This window comes from Notechis scutatus, chromosome 2, assembly GCF_049901735.1.
Source record: "Notechis scutatus isolate UNSWTSFEM ecotype Mainland chromosome 2, rNotScu1.2, whole genome shotgun sequence".
NCBI lineage: Eukaryota > Metazoa > Chordata > Lepidosauria > Squamata > Elapidae > Notechis > Notechis scutatus.
This window is the reverse complement of record NC_142010.1, coordinates 126,562,440-126,583,189: the sequence shown is the minus strand read 5'-3', so window position 1 is coordinate 126,583,189 and position 20,750 is coordinate 126,562,440. Positions and strand designations below refer to the sequence as shown.

The following is a 20,750-nucleotide window of genomic DNA, read 5'->3' as shown; positions in this document are numbered from 1 at the left end:
GCTTGGCTTATATAGTACACTGCAGTTATTGCAGATTAGCCTAGAGACGAATGCAGAGCATGATCTTACTGTGCTTTTAAAAATGATTTTGAATTATTTGGATGTGGGCAAAATGACTGGTGAAATCAGCCATGATCCTAATCATCTTACCTTACTTTATATCAAGAAAGGAAGAAATAACTAACTGAATTCGGGACATAATAAATGTTTCATTAGGAGAAAGAGTAGATTCCAGTTGATTTAAAATATGATACGATAATACTGTTATGAAGAAATTCATATGAACTTAGATCATTATTTTGAATTGTTGTTTTTCCATACAACTTCCTTGATGTCACAAACTTACTGACCTGCCCATAAATTATAATCCCAGAAGCAATTTTTCACCCATCAGCTGACATTAGTTGCTCACCAGCACAATTAAAGGCTAGTAATGTGTGTGACTATACAACTTCTTGTTTTCCAGGTAATGCTAGACAATTTAGAATACTGGGCAGCTGGGAATATTGGGAGAATATGGAATGGTCCTCTCCTGGTCTTGTTTTATTTTAGATGAAGTACACTATTGTGAAAGAGAAGAGTTTTGCCCAGCCCATGCTGTAACCAGAAGACACTTAAAGACACTTCAAGAATCCCGATAAAGGATGATATAAACCAGCATGCTACTGGTACCCAGTTCTTTGAGCTTTGGCAAATATTCTTGTTTGAGCTCCAAAATATGCAAATTGCTGAATAAAGCAGTTTTTTAATTAAATTCCATAGTTTTAGTCACACACTTGTGCCGATGCAAGAGAATTGTGGATCCTGCTGATGTGACTAGGATTGTTTGTCATGTTGCCATGCAACATCTTTGCCTTCATAACCTGATTACTTCTGTTGTGTGTATTTGAATATTAGATTTGTATGGTTCACAGTTTAGAAAACAAACACCTTAGGGTTCTCTTAAATTGCTTGTGTTTGTATGTATGGTTTGAAGCTAGCAGATGTAGTTTAGCTCTTGGCATTGTGTTCCATTCCATTCATATCTTTCCTTTTCAGCAGAATAGAGCTTAACCAGGATTTGCAACCTTTACAAATCAACAACATCATGCCAAAGTTTCAGTTTGTGTGTCTATTTAAAATAATTGGGTTACTTCTGAAGGCTTTATTCCCCAGGTTTTGTCACTCCGGGAGGAAAAATTCATTATTTCAAAAGTGAAAAGAACTTCAAGGGCTGCTGATGCCACTGCGCTCTACTTTTAACCTGCTAATGTTCTCAACTCGTGGAGCCTGGAGGGGATTTCTAGACAGTGGTCCTGTTTCTTGCTTGTAATAGGTGAAGTCTGAAAACTTGTATTTGAGGTTTATATCCCAAGGTAGCAAGAATTTTACTTTCCCTTGGAGGTAAAATAATACCACAGTGTGCATCTTTTTAAACTATCAAAGTCTGTTATAAGGCATGTGAAAACATGGAGACCCGATCTGCTTGTTTTGAATGGATTAATTTCGCCATATTAGGCAATCAATCTTTCTCTGCAAATTGAGTGGATGAACTGAGCGTGAGGTTTGGGAAGAAGAATAGATGGAAAAAGTATCCACAGAACTGAAAGCTTTTCCAGAAAAAGGCTACTGTGGACCTAATTAGCAACTTGAGTTTCACATGTCAAACATTCAGTTACCAAGTTGGTAAATTAACCTTTTTGCCTGACTGCATTTGACCTTTCAAATTAATCCGGAACATATTGTCAAAATAATCAAAACTACTTTTTAAAACTCCAGAATGTATAAATATTTGTGAGGGCTTCTACGGTGTCTAAAATGTCATGTTTCCATAGTTACCCTGTATTAGGTACATATGGTCTCACTCCAAAAACCAGTTGCAGTAAAAGCATTCTATAGTAAGTTATCCTAAGAAATGTACAATGTTCTGGTTTGTGATGATTCCTGCAACAAAACTATACAATAGAGAAAGCTAATAAATGTCACAGTTCCTTGTTCCATGCTGAAGTAGTCTCCCAGTAGGCTTTGTCAACCTTTTTTTTTTTTTAACAAACTCTGTTAGTGATACAATTACTTACAACAGTCAGAACAAGTTAACTATATATGGAAGAGAAATAAATGCTGAACAGAGGTATCTCATATTCTGAAAACTCCTTCAGGAAAAGTTTGCATATTTTGTTCCATTCTGATGTTCAAAAATTGTAAAAGCCAGTGGAGTTTCCAAGAACAGTTTTCAGCCTAGGATAAAACACACGTCCTCAGTTAATGATAATTTGTTCAGCGACAATTGAAAGTTATGAGGATGCTGAACAAATAGTATTTACACCTGGTCTCTGAAGTTACACCCATTGCAATGTCTCTGCAGTCACATAATCAAAATTCTAAACCTTCAAAATAGATTTATAATATTTTTGCAAAACAGCTGTTGGCCACATACAGCCTCCTCATAAAGCTTTGGTAGCCTTCTGAGATCTTCCAAAGCCTTGTGAGAAGGCTGCATTTGCATCCAGTAGCTGCCTCATGAAGGGTGTGCCTCAACCACAGTGGGAGAGGGGGAAGATGGAGAAGGTCACCTGGGGACACAGGGTAGGCAGAGGTGGTAGAGTACAAAGCAGCCAAAAGGGCAGAGGTGGAGGGGGTGGGGCATAGTTAGGCAAGCGGGAAAAGTTGAAATGTCTTTGCCGTTATAAATGTGGCTGGACTGCCTTGTGCCTGAATTTTGGTTCCATGACCATGGTGTACAATCTAATTACTTAGTACACTGTATTAAGCCACAATGCCTTGTGTGACTCCAGCCACTGTCATTTATAAACTAGCATAGCATGTTAGTTCAGGCAATTGTAGTTTACTCAGTTTACCATGGTTAAGCAAAAACATTGCTTTGCACACTCTCTGAACAAGGTATGTGTCTTTGTTCAGAAATGTTACATCCCAGTGTGGTGGTTTAGTTAAAATCTAGTGTTGCAGTTTCATTACTATTCTCCATTGTCAATTACAGTCCATAATTGTGCTATATATGTTGAGTTTTGCAATAAAAGATAATTATGGAGCTATGTCTATGCTTTTAATCACAGGATTCCTGTTTCCAGATGCTATCTTTTTAATGTTTTTGTTTATTAAACATTAAGATTAACCTTTTAATGACCTTTTGAATAGATATTTTTATCCTGAATCTAAGTTTCTGTGTTGATGGAGGGGAAAATTTAATTAAAATTTTGCTCTTATTTTTATTTCTTCTTCAACACTGTTTGGCAGTAATAATTAAGAAAATTCATGAGGCCTGAATTACTCCTCCAACTGTGATTAACAGTAAGCAATGCATAACATAGATATAGAAAGTTTAAAAGCTTTAATAAAAAGGCAGGATTTATAAATAAAAAACTAAAAAATTACATTAGAATTGACTGATAAATAGTATTCAACGAATTCTTACAAGATTTGTAAGATTATTGTTAGGAAAAAAAGCATAGCTGAGTAATATACCCCTATACTAAGTGCTTTTGTAGAACTACTTTTATTCTATTTCTAGCTAATTATCAAAAATGCTTATTGTCACTTGTAACCAGATTTCTTTTGTTGTGAGGTAGTAGGAGAATATTGGGAATTAACTATATGCTGTATTGACTCCAGGCAACTATTTACATTGGGGAAACATGGGTTGTGTGCTTTATAGGAATACTTGTCAATTGAATAAGACACACAACTGTACAGGTTCTACATACAGTTAGGTTGTTAATAATAACACCAAATAGTGATATGCATTTTTAGTTGTAATAAATTTCATACTTTTATTTTTAAATGCTTTCACATCCCTAGAATTCTTCAAATTATAATTCTCAGAACATGCACTAGGTTTTGATAGTGTGTGGATGAAAATACATTAGGCTTATGATATGAGTTCAAAATGGGGCGTTGGTCCTTACCTGATACGCCCCTTCTAGGCGAGCGCGAGGAGCATCCAGACTGTGGGATGTGCTTCTGAGTCCTCTTCTTTCAGGCTGAGCTTTAGACGAGGAAACGCTCCGCCCCTCCCACGTGGCATCGCGCAGCGCTCTCCCCAGTTTTTTGCGATAATGAGAAGAGAAGTTATTAATCCTATCTAATCAACTATTGGCTCCTTGGCTGAAAACAGGAGTCCCCACCAGACGGAGATGCTAGGGTGGGGCTGGATGCTCCTCGCGGCTCGCCTAGAAGGGGCGTATCAGGTAAGGACCAACGCCCATTCTCCCTCGAGCCGCTCGGAGCATCCAGACTGTGGGACATACCAAAGCTTGGCTGTCCTATGGGTGGGACTCCGTCTGGCCCGAAGGCCCCTCCGGATCATTGACAACCCTCTGTAAGACCCGCCAGCCAAAGGAGGCCTCAGCTGAGGCATACGTATCGATCTTGTAATGCTTGATAAACGGGGACGGAGAGGCCCAGGTGGCTGCCCTACAAATGTCAGCAATGGGGGCTTGTGTGGCCCAGGCCGCCGAAGTGGCTGCACTCCTGGTGGAATGGGCAGTTATTCCACCGGGTGCCGGCAGAGAATGGGAAAGGTAACACCTGGCGATGGTCGCCCTGATCCAGCGGCTGATAGTGGAAGGAGAAACCTTGAGCCCTAGTGTCTTGGGTTGAAAGGACAGGAAAAGAGATTCCGACCTTCGTAAGGACTGAGTGCGCTTAATATATATACGCAAGGCCCGTCTAACATCTAGGGTGTGCCAAAGAACCTCCTGTTCCCGGAGGGTCTAGGGCAAAAATTTGGTAGAACCAGTTCCTGAGATCTATGGAAGGGCGAGTTAACTTTGGGTAGGAAAGTGGGGTCAGGCCGCAGGGCGACCCGGTCTGCATGGAACACACATAAATCGCCTCCTGACTGACAGAGCTGCTAATTCCGACACTTCGACGAGCAGAAGTGATGGCTACTAGAAAAACTACCTTAAAGGTGAGGAACTGAAGAGATGACTCCCTCAAAGGCTCAAACGGAGAACGTGTAAGAGAAACTAGGACCTTGTTGAGGTCCCATGTGGGAAACCTGTGAACAGTGGGAGGGCACAGGTTGGTGGCACCCCTAAGGAAGGATCTAACCCGGGGTGATGGGAAAGGGAGCCGTAGTTATCACAGGAGACCACTGTTGAGAGGGCAGAGACTTGTCGTCTCAGGGTGTTAGGTGCAAGCCCCTTGCGAAGGCCTTCCTGAAGAAATTCCAGAATCTGAGCCACGGAAGGAGAGAGAGGGTCAACCTGGGACCCACTACACCACTTGCAGAACCCCTTCCAAGTGGCATCATAAATTCGTGTAGTGGAGGGTCGCCTGGCGGCCAAAATAGTGTCGATGACATGGCTTGATAGGTTCTCGCTAGTCAGACGGATCCGCTCAACTTCCAGACGGCTAACTGTAGCCATTGAGGCTCCGGATGTAGAAGGGGCCCCTGAGAGAGGGAGACCCTGTCCGGGGGATCCGCCATGGGGCGCTACCGATAGGTTGCGGAGGTCCGCAAACCACGGTCGCCTGGGCCAATAGGGAGCCACCAGGAGAAGGTCTGCCCTCTCCTGAATGAGCTTCTGAATGACTCTGGGCACTAGCGGGAGCGGAGGGAAGGCATATAGGAGCCCTGGGGGCCATGGGCAGCGCAGAGCATTGTGGTTCTCCGCCCGTGAGACGGATACCGGGAGAAAAACCGTGGAAGTTGTGTGTTGGATGGGGAAGCGAACAGATCCACCACTGGAAGGCCGAATATCTTGGACGCTTCCTCGAACAGGGATGGATGAAGTCGCCATTCTGCTTGGTCCACCGTGGCCCTGCTCAGCCAGTCCGCCTGGGTATTGTCTATCCCGGAGATGTGTTCGGCTTTTAGTGATAGAAGGTTGGCCTCTGCCCAGCGGCAAAGGCGCTCGGCTTCCCTCATCAGTTGAATTGACTGGGTGCCCCCTTGCCTGTTGATATGGGCCTTGGCCGTGACGTTGTCTGTGAGAACGAGAACATGGCGACTGCGGATCTGGGGGAAGCAGCGCAGAGCCAGATGGACGGCATGGAGCTCTAGCCAGTTGATGCTGCATCTTTGTTCGGTCGGCGCACCATTTGCCTTGCCGAGAGTGAGTTGAGATGAGCGCCCAACCGGATAGACTTGCGTCGGTAGTGACGGTGAGTCTTGAGGCTCCGCAAAGAGGTGGCCTCTGTTGATGGCGGGATTGGTCCACCAGAGAAGAGACGTGAGGACCTTTGGAGGGACCTTGACTCTGATCTTCGAGTTGCTTCTTCCGGATCTTTGAACGGGAGCAGGAACCACTGGAGGGCCTGCTGTGTAAGCGGGCCCAGGGAATAATAGAGATGCATGACACCATTTTTCCCAACAATCTAGAGAGGTCAAGCAAGGCCACCCTCCTAGAACGTCTAATTTGTTTGACCAGGGTTTGAATGCTAAGAAACCTCTCTGGGGAGAGAAAACTCTCTGAGACCGAATCAATTATGGCACCCAGGTGGTTGATTCGGGTGGAAGGGGTAAGTTGGCTCTTTTGCCAATTGACTAGAAACCCGTGTGCCCGTAGGGCGGAAAGGGTGACCCTGGTATCCCTGACTGCCTGGGACTTGGACGGGGACAGGATAAGGATATCGTCCAAGTAGCAGTGGAGGCGGACGGGAATGCTCCTGAGGTGGGCCGCCAGGGCCGCCAGGACCTTGGTGAAGGTCCTGGGGCCGAGCCATCCCAAAGGGTAGGGCCACGTAGATAGTGAAGGCCATTATAACAGAACCTAAGGAATTTGTGATGAGAGGGCCTGATAGGAATATGAAGGTATGCCTCAGAGAGATCTATGGAGGACAGCCAGTCTCCCGCCTGGTGCCTAGGAGAATGGATTGCAAGGTGTGCATTTTGAATTTGCGCTGGATAAGGTGACGGTTGAGCCGTTTCAGGTCTAGGATGGCTCTCCAGCCCCCAGAATGTTTGGGCACGACAAAGAGATGGGAGTAAAATCCACTTTCCTCTCTGAGCCGACTAAGCGGGCTCTCATGGCAGCCGCTATCAAACATCTTTCTGATATCAAGGCCATCCAGCCCGTGCCGCCTTCACAGCGGGGAGGGGTTCTATTCCCTCCTCTTCTTGGTTCCTAAGCACTCCGGGGTTGGAGGCCCATTTTAGATCTGAAGAGGCTCAATCGCTATATCGCCCATCATAAGTTCAAAATGCATACACTTCAGTCAATCTTACAGGGCACCAGGAAGGGGACTGGCTTTACATCCATTGACCTCTCCGAGGCATATCTCCATATTCCCATTCGCCCCTCGTGTTCCAAATATTTGAGATTTTGCTACAACAATCAGCATTTCCAATACGTAGCCCTTCCCTTTGGTCTCGTCTCGCCCCGAGGACCTTCACCAAGGTGTTGGCAGCTCTGGCAGCTCACCTCAGGCACTTCCCTATCTGCATTCACTGTTACCTTGACGACATTCTTATTCTGTCCCCTACCCGACATCAAGCCGAGAGGGACACTAAGACCATCCTCTCGGTGCTTCAGGCTCACGGCTTCCTTGTAAACTGGGAGAAGAGTCAGCTTAACCCTTCCACCCGTATAGCTCACTTAGGAGCTGTGATTGATTCGGTCGAAGGGAGGGTCTTCCTTTCCCACGAGAGGTTCAGCAGTATCCAAAAAGCTATCAGGACTATTAGACGGTCTAGAAAGGCCTCATTGCTGGACTTATCCAAGTTGCTTGGAAAGTTAGTTTCATGCATATCGATTATCCCCTGGGCACGCTTACATTCCAGATCCTTGCAGTGGTTCCTCCTGCCGTATCAGCATTCCGGAAAGAGCAACTCAGGCCTCGTGGTGAAAGTTCCTCCAAGGGTTCTCGCCTCCCTCCTCTGGTGGACAAGACCCTCTACCAACAGAGGTCATCTTTTCAAGGAGCCCCAAAGGGTCACTCTCACAACAGACGCCAGCCTTTCTGGATGGGGGGCCCACATGCGGTCGCTCTCAGCCCAGGGAACTTGGTCAGCAACCGAGCGGCGCTGCAGCATCAACTGGCTGGAGGTTCACGCAGTATACCTAGCCCTGCGCGCCTTCCTCCCTCAGGTGCGAGGGCGCCACGTACTGATCTTGACAGACAACACTACAACCAAGGCTCACATCAACCGTCAAGGGGGCACTCATTCCATCCGCCTCATGAGGGAGGCCGAGCGGCTCTGTCGGTGGGCAGAGGTGCATCTCTTATCCATCAGGGCGGAACACATCTCGGGGGTCTCGAATGTCCAAGCAGACTGGCTGAGCAGGGCCACGCTGGACCAATCAGAATGGCACCTACACCCTCCCTTGTTCAGGGAGGCAGCAGCGATATTCGGTCAGCCTCTGGTGGACCTGTTCGCATCTCCACACAATGCCCAGACACCAAGATTCTTCTCACGTTACCCCGCCAACGGGGCAGAGAACCACGATGCCCTGCGCTGCCCCTGGCCCACCGGGCTTCTGTACGCCTTTCCCCCCCTCCCGTTGATTCCCAAGGTGATTCAGAAATTGATACTCGAAAGGGCAGAAGTCCTCCTGGTGGCCCCATATTGGCCCAGGAGACCGTGGTTTGCGGATCTTCGCAATCTGTCAGTGGCCCCACCGTGGAGGATCCCCCTAGACAGGATCTCACTGTCCCAGGGTCCTCTTCAACATCCAGACCCACAGTGGCTTCAGTTAGCCGTCTGGAGGTTGAGCGGGAAAGATTAAAAGATGAGGGCCTGTCGGCCCAGGTCATTGATACCATCCTGGCAGCAAGGCGGCCTTCGACTACCCGCATTTATAACGCAACCTGGAACATCTTTTGTAGGTGGTGCCATAAGTCCTCCATCGACCCGCTCTCCCCTTCCATTGCACAAATCCTGGCCTTCCTACAAGACGGGCTACATAGGGGCCTCTCCCCCAACACTCTGAGAAGACAGGTCACAGCCCTGTCAACGGTGGTCGCTGGTAGCCTTCCTGGCTCACTTTCCCACCACCCTCGCATAAGGGCATTCCTTAGAGGGGCTTCCAATCTGCACCCTCCAGTGATTCACAGATACCCTACTTGGGATCTTAATAAGGTTCTTATGGCATTGACTAAACCTCCCTTCGAGCCTCTCAGGGAGGCGCCACTTCAGTTTCTCACATTCAAAGTGGTGTTTCTTGTGGCGATAACATCGGCGAGAAGGATATCTGAAATAGCAGCTCTATCCGTGAGAAAGGACTTATGTGTTTTCCACACTGATCGAGTGGTTCTGCGACCAGATCCCGCCTTTATGCCTAAAATCAACTCGGCATTTCACAGAGCTCAGGAATTGGTCCTGCCTAATTTTTGCCCCAAGCCTTCTTGAGAAAGGGAAAGGCAGTGGCACACTCTCGATGTTCGAAGGGCTCTTCGTATCTACATCTACCGTACACAGTCTATCAGGAAGTCAGAGTCGTTCCTGTCCTTTCAGCCAAAGACGCTGGGCTGTAAGGTATCCCCGTCTACTGTTGGCCGTTGGATTAGAGCTACCATATCCAAGGCCTATCTGGCTCAGGCCCTTCCTGTTCCTAGTGGGATAACCGCTCACTCTACAAGGAGCGCAGCCACCTCGGCAGCCTGGGCTACTCAGGCGTCAATTCAGGATATCTGTCGAGCGGCCACCTGGGCGTCTCCGTCTCCTTTTATACGCCACTATAAAATTGATGTTTACGCTTCAGCTGAGGCATCCTTTGGCAGGCGAGTCCTTCAACAGGTGGCAAGGGAACCGGAGGCGATTCCGGACCAGACGGAGTCCCTCCCGTAGGACAGGCCATGCTTTGGTATGTCCCACTCTGGATGCTCGCAGCAGCTCTATGGAGAATGGGCGTTGGTACTTACCTGACACGCCCGTTCTCGTCGAGCTGCGTAGAGCATCCAGCCCCACCCTAATTGATCCGTCTGGTGGGGAATCCTGTTTCGGCCAATGACGTATATAGCTTATAGTTGAGAATTGTATAATAGTTGACATGAGAGGATTGTTATTGTCTTCTCGTCTTCGTAAAACTGGGGAACGCATGGAGGAGTCACGTGGAGGAGGAGGAGCGTTCCTCAATTATAGCTCAGCCTGTTAGAGTGAAGACTGGAGCACCTCCCACTCTGGATGCTCTACGCAGCTCGACGAGAACGGGCGTATCAGGTAAGTACCAACGCCCATTTACCATGGTTAAGCAAAAACATTGCTTTGCACACTCTCTGAACAAGGTATGTGTCTTTGTTCAGAAATGTTACATCCCAATGTGGTGGTTTAGTTAAAATCTAGTGTTGCTGTTTCATTACTATTCTCCATTGTCAATTACAGTCCATAATTGTGCTATATATGTTGGGTTTTGCAATAAAAGATAATTATGGAGCTATGTCTGTGCTTTTAATCACAGGATTCCTGTTTCCAGATGCTATCTTTTTAATGTTTTTGTTTATTAAACATTAAGATTAACCTTTTAATGACCTTTTGAATAGATATTTTTATCCTGAATCTAAGTTTCTGTGTTGATGGAGGGGAAAATTTAATTAAAAATTTGCTCTTATTTTTATTTCTTCTTCAACACTGTTTGGCAGTAATAATTAAGAAAATTCATGAGGCCTGAATTACTCCTCCAACTGTGATTAACAGTAAGCAATGCATAACATACCGTATTTGCCGGCGTATAAGACGACTGGGCGTATAAGACGACCCCCCAACATTTCCACTCAAAATATAGAGTTTGTTATATACTCGCCGTATAAGACTACCCCTCTTCCACACACCTTCCACTTTTGCACTTCTTTTTTTTTTTTGACGCACTTTTCTGCTTTGGACAATTTTGAAATGAGCTAATCCAATTTTGAACCAAGAATATGCAAATAGCTATGGAGTTTAGAAATGAGTTTTAAAAATATTTTTCATTGCTTACCATTAAGTGTAAAATATGTTGTAAATAAAATGAGAACACAGGAAACGTTCTCTTCTCAATACAGCTGATATCTCTCTCTCTCTCTCTCTCTCTCTCACACACACACACACCAAAACCCGGACACTGAAAAGGCTGCCAAGGAACAGTATATTCAATGCCTTCTCTTTAATCAAGAAACAAGGAATTCCTTAGAATCTTTTTTTTTCCCCAAGTGGCCCTCTTTAAAAAAAAAAAAATGGAGGTAACACTTTCATTCAAAAAGTCTTCCAGTATCTGGAGTCGCTCAGACATATTGAAGTGAGGCAGGAGAGTAAGTGAAATTTGAAATGATCCAGCTACAGTTTTCTTCCCCTCCCGCCCGAAGGCCATTATCTCCACGTCAAAACGAACGAGGGAGGCAAAGAAGCCAAACACGCTAAAAAGGATCTCTTTATTTTCCTACACAAGGTCACACCTACTTTTCCGCATTCAAAGGACAACCTCTCCTCACCACCACCACACACACACACACACCCCAATACCCGCAAACAATGTTCTGGGCATTAATCACCATTGCTACATTAACCTGGTAAATTTATACCCTGCCTCCCCAGTGTTGCTTTGACGGCAGGATTTCACACAGCGGGCGCTCGCTCGCTCTCTTCTCCGCTCTCCCACCGTTCGCACATGTTGGAAGCACCGTAAAACCTGATAACCCACCCGGGGCTCCCCATCCTTAACCTACAGCCGCCTGCATGCAAAACCTGCGTGCAAAAAGAAAAAAAGAAAAAGAAAAGTACGCCGCACGTGAGGATCTTTGAATCCTCTCCTCCCCACACCGCTAAGGAAGGAAGAGGGGGAAAGGTTGCAGAGCGCGTGGCGAGTGACACCCGCCACACACACACACACACACACACACACACACGTCCCCCCAGCCTCCCTCCCGGCTGCAACTCAAGCTCGAAGTGGGAGTCGGAGTCCTCCTGGCGTATAAGACGACCCCCCCACTTGGAGGCATGTTTTTCAGGGCAAAAAAGTCGTCTTATACGCCAGCAAATACGGTAGATATAGAAAGTTTAAAAGCTTTAATAAAAAGGCAGGATTTATAAATAAAAAACTAAAAAATTACATTAGAATTGACTGATAAATAGTATTCAACGAATTCTTACAAGATTTGTAAGATTATTGTTAGGAAAAAAAGCATAGCTGAGTAATATACCCCTATACTAAGTGCTTTTGTAGAACTACTTTTATTCTATTTCTAGCTAATTATCAAAAAATGCTTATTGTCACTTGTAACCAGATTTCTTTTGTTGTTGAGGTAGTAGGGAGAATATTGGGAATTAACTATATGCTGTATTGACTCCAGGCAACTATTTACATTGGGGAAACATGGGTTGTGTGCTTTATAGGAATACTTGTCAATTGAATAAGACACACAACTGTACAGGTTCTACATACAGTTAGGTTGTTAATAATAACACCAAATAGTGATATGCATTTTTAGTTGTAATAAATTTCATACTTTTATTTTTAAATGCTTTCACATCCCTAGAATTCTTCAAATTATAATTCTCAGAACATGCACTAGGTTTTGATAGTGTGTGGATGAAAATACATTAGGCTTATGATATGAGTTCAAAATAGTAATGTTTGTGGTTTTCACTCATTTGTTTTCACTATTAGGTATAATTAGGGTAAAGTCATTTAATATAAAATGTAAATTAACTTCATGTGGGGCTGAGTTGCAGTATTACGTATAGCATGTTTGACTGTTATTCTAGAATGAACTTTGAAAAATGTCTGTTCCTTGACTTCCTAGAATGTGATATGATATATTAGTTTTCAAACTTATTGCCAAATGGTTGTCTTTCTTCTTTTCACTGGAAAAGTAGAGCTGTATTTGTACAATTTGCCATTTTTATTTAAAATAGTGCAGTATCATGATAGAGACTCACTTTTCTTTAAAGTAAATTGCAATCAACAATTTATTTATTTATTTATTAAGCAAATTTATATAGCCATCCAACTCATACACAATGGCTCTGGAGTGTACAATCTTAAAAATCCAATTAAAAATCCATCTAAACCCCAACCCCATGCCATAGCAGCAGCAATAGAATCAGACAAGCCACTTGGTCAGTTCTATAGTGGATTCCCAAGCCCACTGACAAAACCATGTCTTTAAGGCCTTGTGAAAAAACAACAAGATGTGGGCCAATTTTATCTCTGGAGGAATGATGTTCCAAAGGGAGGGAGCCAGTGCAGAGCAGACTTTTTTTCTAGGTCCGACCAGATGTACTCCTTTGATAGTTGGGAGCCAAAACATATCTTTCTGCTCTGGTGGGCTATGTAGATATAATTGGGGAGAGGCAGTCTGTCAAATAACTTGATCCTAAGATGTACAGGGCTTAAAAAATGATAGCCAGCACCTTGAATTACATCCAGAAGTAAATCAGCAACAGGTGCAGCTTCCACAAAAGAGGTAACACATGCAAATTTGGACTTGCCCAAAATCATATGGGGTACTGCATTTTGAGTCAACTGAAGCTTCCAGATGCTCTTCAAGGACAACCCCATTTAGAGGACATTACAACAGTTCAACGGGAGGGGACCAGGGTGTAGATGACTATGGGAAAGACCCTATGATGGCTCCCTTGGGCACCAGCTCAGATGACAAGGAAGAGCTGGTTCCGGCTGCATCTGACAGGATCTACGGGGAGCCATTGTTGTGCCTTGAACCCATTGACACCAAGTTGCTTTCATTGTGGTTTGAAACTGCTGGAGTCATGTTGCCTTTGTTGTGCCATGAATCCATTGAAACTACATATGCCTCGGCCATGCTTTGAACCCTGAACATCATTGAGGCTGTCATCCTGCTGATACTGTATTTCCCAAAAAATATGACCCACCCTGAAAAGAAGCCCAATCGTATTTTTGAATCCATGTGCTAAAATTAAGCCCTACCCCCCAAATTAGCTTTAAATAAGACTCTGCCCACCCCAGGGTGCAGGGGGTGGGGCAAGACACACCAGTAAAAATTAAGCTAGGGTGGGGATAGAGAGGTGGAACTGCCCTACTTACCAGGCCTCACACACCCCGACACCTGCCTCGCCTTGCAGGCCCACTTCTGTGGCCACTTGCCACCGCCATGGCATCACCCTCGGCCTCCATTTTGCCATCAGAGCCTTCCAGAAAGCTCTCTGCAGCTGAGAAACAAGCTTTGGATTGACACGCAAGGCACCCATTGGCTTCCATTTTGCCTTCAGGTGCCTTCCAGAAAGCTCTCTGGATCTGGCAAGCAGCCGCAGAAGAAGTGGGCTGGCAGTGGGCTCCTGCTGGGTGGAGTTGTTGGTGCTGCCACAGTGAAGTGAGTTGTCATGCCCCTGGTGGAGACTGACTCTGAGGGAGAGGAGGAACAGCCAACAGGGAGTGGAAGGGTGGCTCCAGAGGTTGTGGAGGAGGCTGGGGAAGGGCAGAGTCCAGCTGAGCAGTCAGAGGAGGACCCAGGCCCATCCCCTATTCATCCTAGGGCACGTAGGGAGGAGAGGATAAGGGAAAGACGTGGTCTACTCAGGAGGAGAGGGCCTTGATCCTCTTCATGGGATGCAGGTGTGAGAACTGCATAAGGGTTTGGACCTGCATGCTAGCAAATGCTGGAAACAAAGAGTGTTTTATTCCTGGATGAGGTTTATCTTGGTTGGTGTTCTTTCAACGGACTATACTTGGTTATCTTCTTGAAGTTTGTAATTAACTATCCTGGTCTGTCGTGGAACTTTCTTCAGTGTGGTTTGTTTTTGGTTTTTTATTGCTTTGTTATCTACTCTTTGAGTTTGGACTGTATTTCTTTTGTTTGGAATGTTATTTTGGAAAGAGTTTAATCTCCAACTGTGAACAATTAAACAGTGAAGCCAAGTTGAAGGCATTAAAGAACATTTATTTACGTTTTGGTTTTTGTTACATTTGTGGGACACTCCGGGTCATCACATGAGTCAATAATTAGACCCGCCCGAAAAGAAGCCCTAGCTGGTCATATTTTTGGGGAAACATAATATTGATTCTGTGCCTTAGGCTTGACCTGCCCTTATTGCCTTTGTTACATCCAAGTTGCTTGGAATAGAGGTTAAAAGGCTGCGCACATAGAGTTGGAACCTGGGGAATGAATGCAGGGTTGGTTGTGTGAAACACAGTTACTCCATGTGTGTGTGTGTGTGTGTGTGTGTACTGGAACAGGACAGACCCATTGGTTGAGGAATGGATGTAACTGGCATGCAACATGCAGTTGAGCAAACACCCTCCTGGCCATGACTGCCATGTTCTCCTTGAGCAGAAATGGCGACTCCAGGAGAACCCCCAGATTATATGCACCTGCTCTGTCTGAGATAGTGCAACCCCATCCATGACAAAAGATGGTTTTCCAAAAACCAAAGAGCTCCAGACTCAAAACTATTATGTCTTGCAAAGATTCAATTTTTAACTATTGCTCCCCATCCAGACCTCAACAGCTTTCAGAAAAAGTGGTTGTGGCATCATTTCACTCAACATGGGCAAGAATGGGCAACTGAGTATCATCATGATATCTGATCCCATATTGACAGGTTATCTCACCCAGCAATTTCATGTAGATATTAAAACAGCAGTGGAGAAACCACTGACTTTTGAAGGACCCTGCAATGCAGTGGCCAAGAATTAGCATTCCCCCTCCTGATCAACATTGACTGGAAACAGCCTCAAACAAAGGAGGTAAACCAGGACAATACTGTGCCTCTTATTTCCAGTCCCTGGCAGACACCAACAACCAGACCTACATGTGTAGAGTTCAAGCTACTACTTTATTATGTTCTGCCTTATAGAATCTCCCCAGTCTGGCAGCTCTCCCTTGGGAGCAATTAGATAAGGCTCCAAGGAATTTAGGATGAGTTGGTCCTGGCCCTTTTGCAGTTGTGCAGTTAGTAGCTGCACACTTGATCCCTCCTCACTACCAGGTTAAGTCTTCCCAACAGTCCCCAAACTTATTTCAAAAGAAGACTATAGTTGATGGTTTTGGAAATGTTTATGAGGTCAAGTAGAAGCAAGGACGAATGCACTACTCCTGTCCTGCTCCTGCCAGAAATTATGAAAAAGTGTGACCAATGTCATTTTCATCCCATATTCAGGCCTGAATCCTGACTGAAAGGGATCCAGATAATTTGTTTCCTTGGGATCCTTTGAAGTTGCAACACAGTCACTTTCTCAATAACCTTCTTTAGGAAGGGAAGATTAGAAGCAGGGTGAAAATTATTCATCAGTGTGAGATCTAGTGATAGTTTCTTAAGGGGGAGAACTACCATTTCTTAAAGAGCTAGGGTACCACCTCTCCTCCAGAAATGCATTAACCACTGCCAGTACCCAACCACACATCATTTCCTAGGGAGTTTTATCAGTCAGGGGGGACACAGTCTAAAACACAGGCGGCCAAGTTCACATTCCCAAGCATTCTGTCCACTTCCTGAGGTGCAACAGGGTCAAACTGTGCCAGGCACAAGCAAGTAGACCTACATGTGTAAGGAGAGGGCCTAGTTCTGGATCCCTTGCAATTGTGCAGAGACTCAAAGCTAAATCCACCCTTGAGGCCTCCCCTCTGACTGAGTGGGTGTTTTCCAACAAACTGTTCCCAGATAAGAGCCATGGGGGCACAATGGTTAGAATGCAATACTGCAGGATAACTCACTGCTCACTCCAGGAGTTCAATTCTCATTGGCTCAAGGTTGACGCAGCCTTCCATCCTTCCGAAGTGGGTAAAATGAGGACCCAGATTGTTGGAGGCAATAGGCTGACTCTGTAAACTGCTTAGAGAAGTCTGTAAAGCACTATGAAGTGATATAGAAGTCTCAATGCTATGTTTAATGGGGCAAGCACCCACCTTGGGCATCTTCATCAGACCAATGTCCATGCCAACATCCAACTGGAAACAATTCAAGTGACTTCATCTGCCAGAAAATCAACACATTCCTTAGCGCCCCTACAGGTGGATCTCCAGGTCTTCCTTCCCCAATACAAATCAGGTTATCCTGAAGAGGTCCACCGGGCGGTTATCTGCAGATGCAAATTTGTGTAAACTATTTTTGCATGAATTGCTATGAGGTTGGCTTTAATAGTTCTTACCCGTGCTCAGTCAAATTCCTTCTTCGCCATCCTCCAGTGGTACTCTAGATGCCATTTGATCTGCTTCATCTCTCCCAGATCTTCTGTCTATCACCTGGCCTGACAAGATCCACAGAGCGAGAGAGGTCACTTAGGTGCAATCCTATCTAAAACCTCAGTTAGCCTCCTATTCCAGGCAGCGACTAGGCTTTCAGGACTATGCAGCAGATGATCAATTATAACCCCCAAGTCCCTCTGAAACCCCGTTTCACCATACACCACTGCTGCCATCTTCCATTCATCAATTATTACTGTAACTTGCTACTGAAGAATTTACTATTACGGTAGCAGTGGCTGCTTGATCAATGAAGACTGAACTCAGCATTGCCTCATCATATCAGATTGACAGTTCTTCCTTGCAACTTTTTAAAGCAGCATTCAGCTTCTTTTTTGTCAGCTAATATTATTTGACAGTTTCCTTCCTTGCAAGGATGGCAACTAATTTCAGACATAATAACAGACAACATGGAGGAATATTTAGTACATTTTTATTAAATATACAAGTTATTGATACAGACATAGATATAGCTTTTTATTCCCAGGAGAAAAAGTGCTTCAGAGAGTGAATATGTTATAAGTTGGCATCTGTTAATGCAGATCTGGATTCCAACTTTGTTTGTATTTATGTGTGAAATATATTCATTGTTTAAAAAACGTAGTTTGATGTCTAGTTGCAAATAACATTGTAGTTGTAACCTGGAGATATATGTTAATACAGTGCAATTAAAATGATTTAGTTAGCTCTTATATGTTCAAATAATACGACACCATAGTTGAGCCAGGAGGAAGGGCTATCTTGTACCAAAAAAAAAAAAAAATCTAGCTTCTGTTTTATTTTGCCTGGTGCTCTGACAGACCTCTGTTTTTCTCTTTTTTTTCCTTAGCAAAGCATCTTCAAGATGGAGATAGAAGACTGCAATGGGAGATCTTACATATCTGGTATGGAATGTTTTGCATTTCTCTGGTTAAAATTGATATTTTTAATATGATCTTTGGTCTTGATTTCTGTTTCTTATTAAAAAATACATTGCAGGACTTCTAGCTTTTTATCAGACTAAACTTCTACTTCCGGCACTTTTATACAAGAATATTCAAAATGACTGAAGGTTGAGGATCCTCATGACTTCTTTCCCAACGTAAGGTGGGAATTAATTCCTCCATTTGTTGCTCTCTTGAAGATCTGGGGATATAAATGTGGGAGAATTTTTTTTTTCTCCACCCTTTTTGCCTTTAATCTGTGGTGCTTGCTCCAACAAATGACTGATAATGCAGCTCAGGTACTATGAGTTGGTTCAGTTCAACAGCACAAATATCCTAAGGCAAGGGTCAACCTGGGTATATGAATAGATTTTGGATGGGAAAAGTATTACAACTTTATTTTTTTTAACTTAAAATTAAAATTTAGCTTGTCTTTTAGTTGATTTAATGGGTTAATATAGAAGTACATATATTATTCCATTACACACTTATTAGTTTTTAAAATATTTTGGTAATAATATTTTAGCATAATTGGGTTCCTTTGTAACAGTTTATGTTTATACATTTTATTTTATGTATTTAAATGCATCCTTCTGAGAAGGGGTCTTTAGGTTTCATCAGACTAAAGGAATCAATTGCACAAAAACTGTAACAATCTCTAGCTTAGAAAATTATGATTTCTTTCTTGCCTTCCTTGAGGTGGTTTTGGTGCTCTCTTGGGCTTGGTTATTTGCTTGCAGATGTTTTGTTACCCAACTAGATCACATCATCAGTGTGAGTGTGGAGTTTGCTGCTTGCTTATATATAGTACCTTGTCCTGCCAGATTTGGTGGGGTGTGATTTTCTCCTTGGTAGTTCCTTGATTAGAGAATCATTTTCTGCCAAAATTGGCAGGCAAGCTATTGTAAACAGGAGCAAATCCTAGTTGGGTAACAACATGTCTGCAAGGAAACAACCAAACTTAGGGAGTATCAATTAATTCCATAGCTGTTTCCTGAGGTGTAGATATTTTCTTCTGTTAGTTTCCCTTCCTTCCTATGCCCATGTTAAACTATGGTCAGTGCCCCAAGGCACAATTTGACTCAGGAGATTTCATTCCAGTCTCATCTTTTTCTTGGCTCTGTTGGCTTGAATCAGTGTGCCAAAATTGGAGGGGCAGGGGATGGGTGAGGTGGTCTGTCTAGGCTACTGCACAGTGATTGTGCTCTGAAGAGCAGATGTGGAAAAATACTGGAGTTTGTCCTCAACCCACTGTCAAAGTTGGCATATATTTTTGCTATGAAATATAGCAGACTTGCAACTTGGGCCACTAATTCAAAGCAATTAAATTAGTTGTTTGTCTGACAATCTCCTGTTCTAGAAATGATAGGTTCCTCTGTGTTTATTAGCTGAGGATAATCAATTCACTACAAATTTAAATTAAACCTTTGTTCACCAGAATTACCTGACTGATACAAACAGTTCTCATTGAACACAATCTATTTTCCAGACATACAATATTTTTCTGTGAATGTTTTATCAGCTTGGTCATTTTATTACTATGGGGTGAATATGGGATTCCTCTGTGCGCGCGCGTGTGTGTGTGTGTGTGTGTCTGTAGGTACCTCTTTGCTCTCCTTTTTAAACCATCTGTCTTATTAAATCTCCTGAGATACTTTTTGATCCTATCCCTTAGCAGGTCCTAGATAGTCTGTGAAGTGGCTAATTAATGGAGAAGGATGCCATTCCTACCTGGTATTCCCTTTGACTCTTAGGTTAACAATAGCCCACTACTTAAAATTTTTGGGAAGGGTTTCCCCCCATCTATGGTATTGCATTGCAGTCCTTGGGAGATAAAGGGTTAAGGGGATTTAAGACCAGCAAAATACTGTGGACATAATATATTTAGATTTCAGCAAGGCATTTGACAAAGTAGACTACAACCTACTTCTTAGTAAGCTAGAAAAAAGTGGAATAGATAGCACCACCACTAGATGGACTCACAACTGGCTGACAATCTGTACTCAACGAGTAGTCCTTAATGGGTCTAAGTCTACATGGAGGGAAGTAAGCTGTGGGGTGCCACAAGGTTCCATCTTAGGCCCAGTACTCTTCAATATCTTCATTAACGACTTAGATGAGGGAATAGAAAGGGAACTTACCAAATTTGAAGATGATACTAAGCTGGCAGGAATAGCTAACACCCAAGAAGATAGGCTCAAGATCCAGAGGGATCTTGACAGACTAGAACACTGGGCCATATCTAACAAAATGAAATTCAGTGTAGAGAAAAGTAAAGTCCTACACTTAGGCAAGAAAAACCAAAAGTGCACATATAGACTGGGTGAAACCAGGCTTAATAGCAGTAACTGTGAGAGGGATCTTGGAGCCTTAGTGAACAACCAGCTAAATATGAGCCAGCAGTGTGCAGCAACAGCTAAAAAAGCTAATGTAATCCTAAATTGTATTAACAGAGGGATACAATCAAGATCAAGGGAGGTACTAATACCACTCTATAAAGCCTTAGTAATACCACACCTAGAGTACTGCATCCAGTTTTGTTCCCCACATTACCAAAAAGATGTTGAGACTCTAGAAAGAGTACAGAGAAGAGTAACCAGGATGATTAGGGGACTGGAGACTAAAACATATGAAGAACGGTTACAGGAACTGGGCTTGGCTAGTCTACTAAAGAGAAGGAGCAGGGGAGACATGATAGCAGTCTTCCAATATCTGAGGGACTGCCACAGAGAGGAAGGGGTCAAGCTATTTTCT

The 20,750-nt window shown here is 44.0% G+C and overlaps 1 protein-coding gene across 4 annotated transcripts in view; it reads left to right on the top strand.

Moving 5' to 3' along the window:
• Positions 1-20,750, top strand: part of IKZF4 (IKAROS family zinc finger 4) — an 80,390-nt gene that overhangs the window by 27,391 nt on the left and 32,249 nt on the right. For 2 of the 4 annotated variants that reach the window (XM_087956115.1, XM_087956116.1), the window contains exons 2-3: positions 17,903-17,957; positions 18,052-18,159. Coding sequence is in view for 1 of the 4 variants with exons in the window: in XM_026678737.2 (XP_026534522.1) it covers positions 17,918-17,957 (40 nt within the window). In the remaining 3 variants the exon portion in view is untranslated. The remainder of the gene's footprint in view (positions 1-17,902; positions 17,958-18,051; positions 18,160-20,750) is intronic. The other 2 variants (XM_026678738.2, XM_026678737.2) reach the window with 1 other exon arrangement.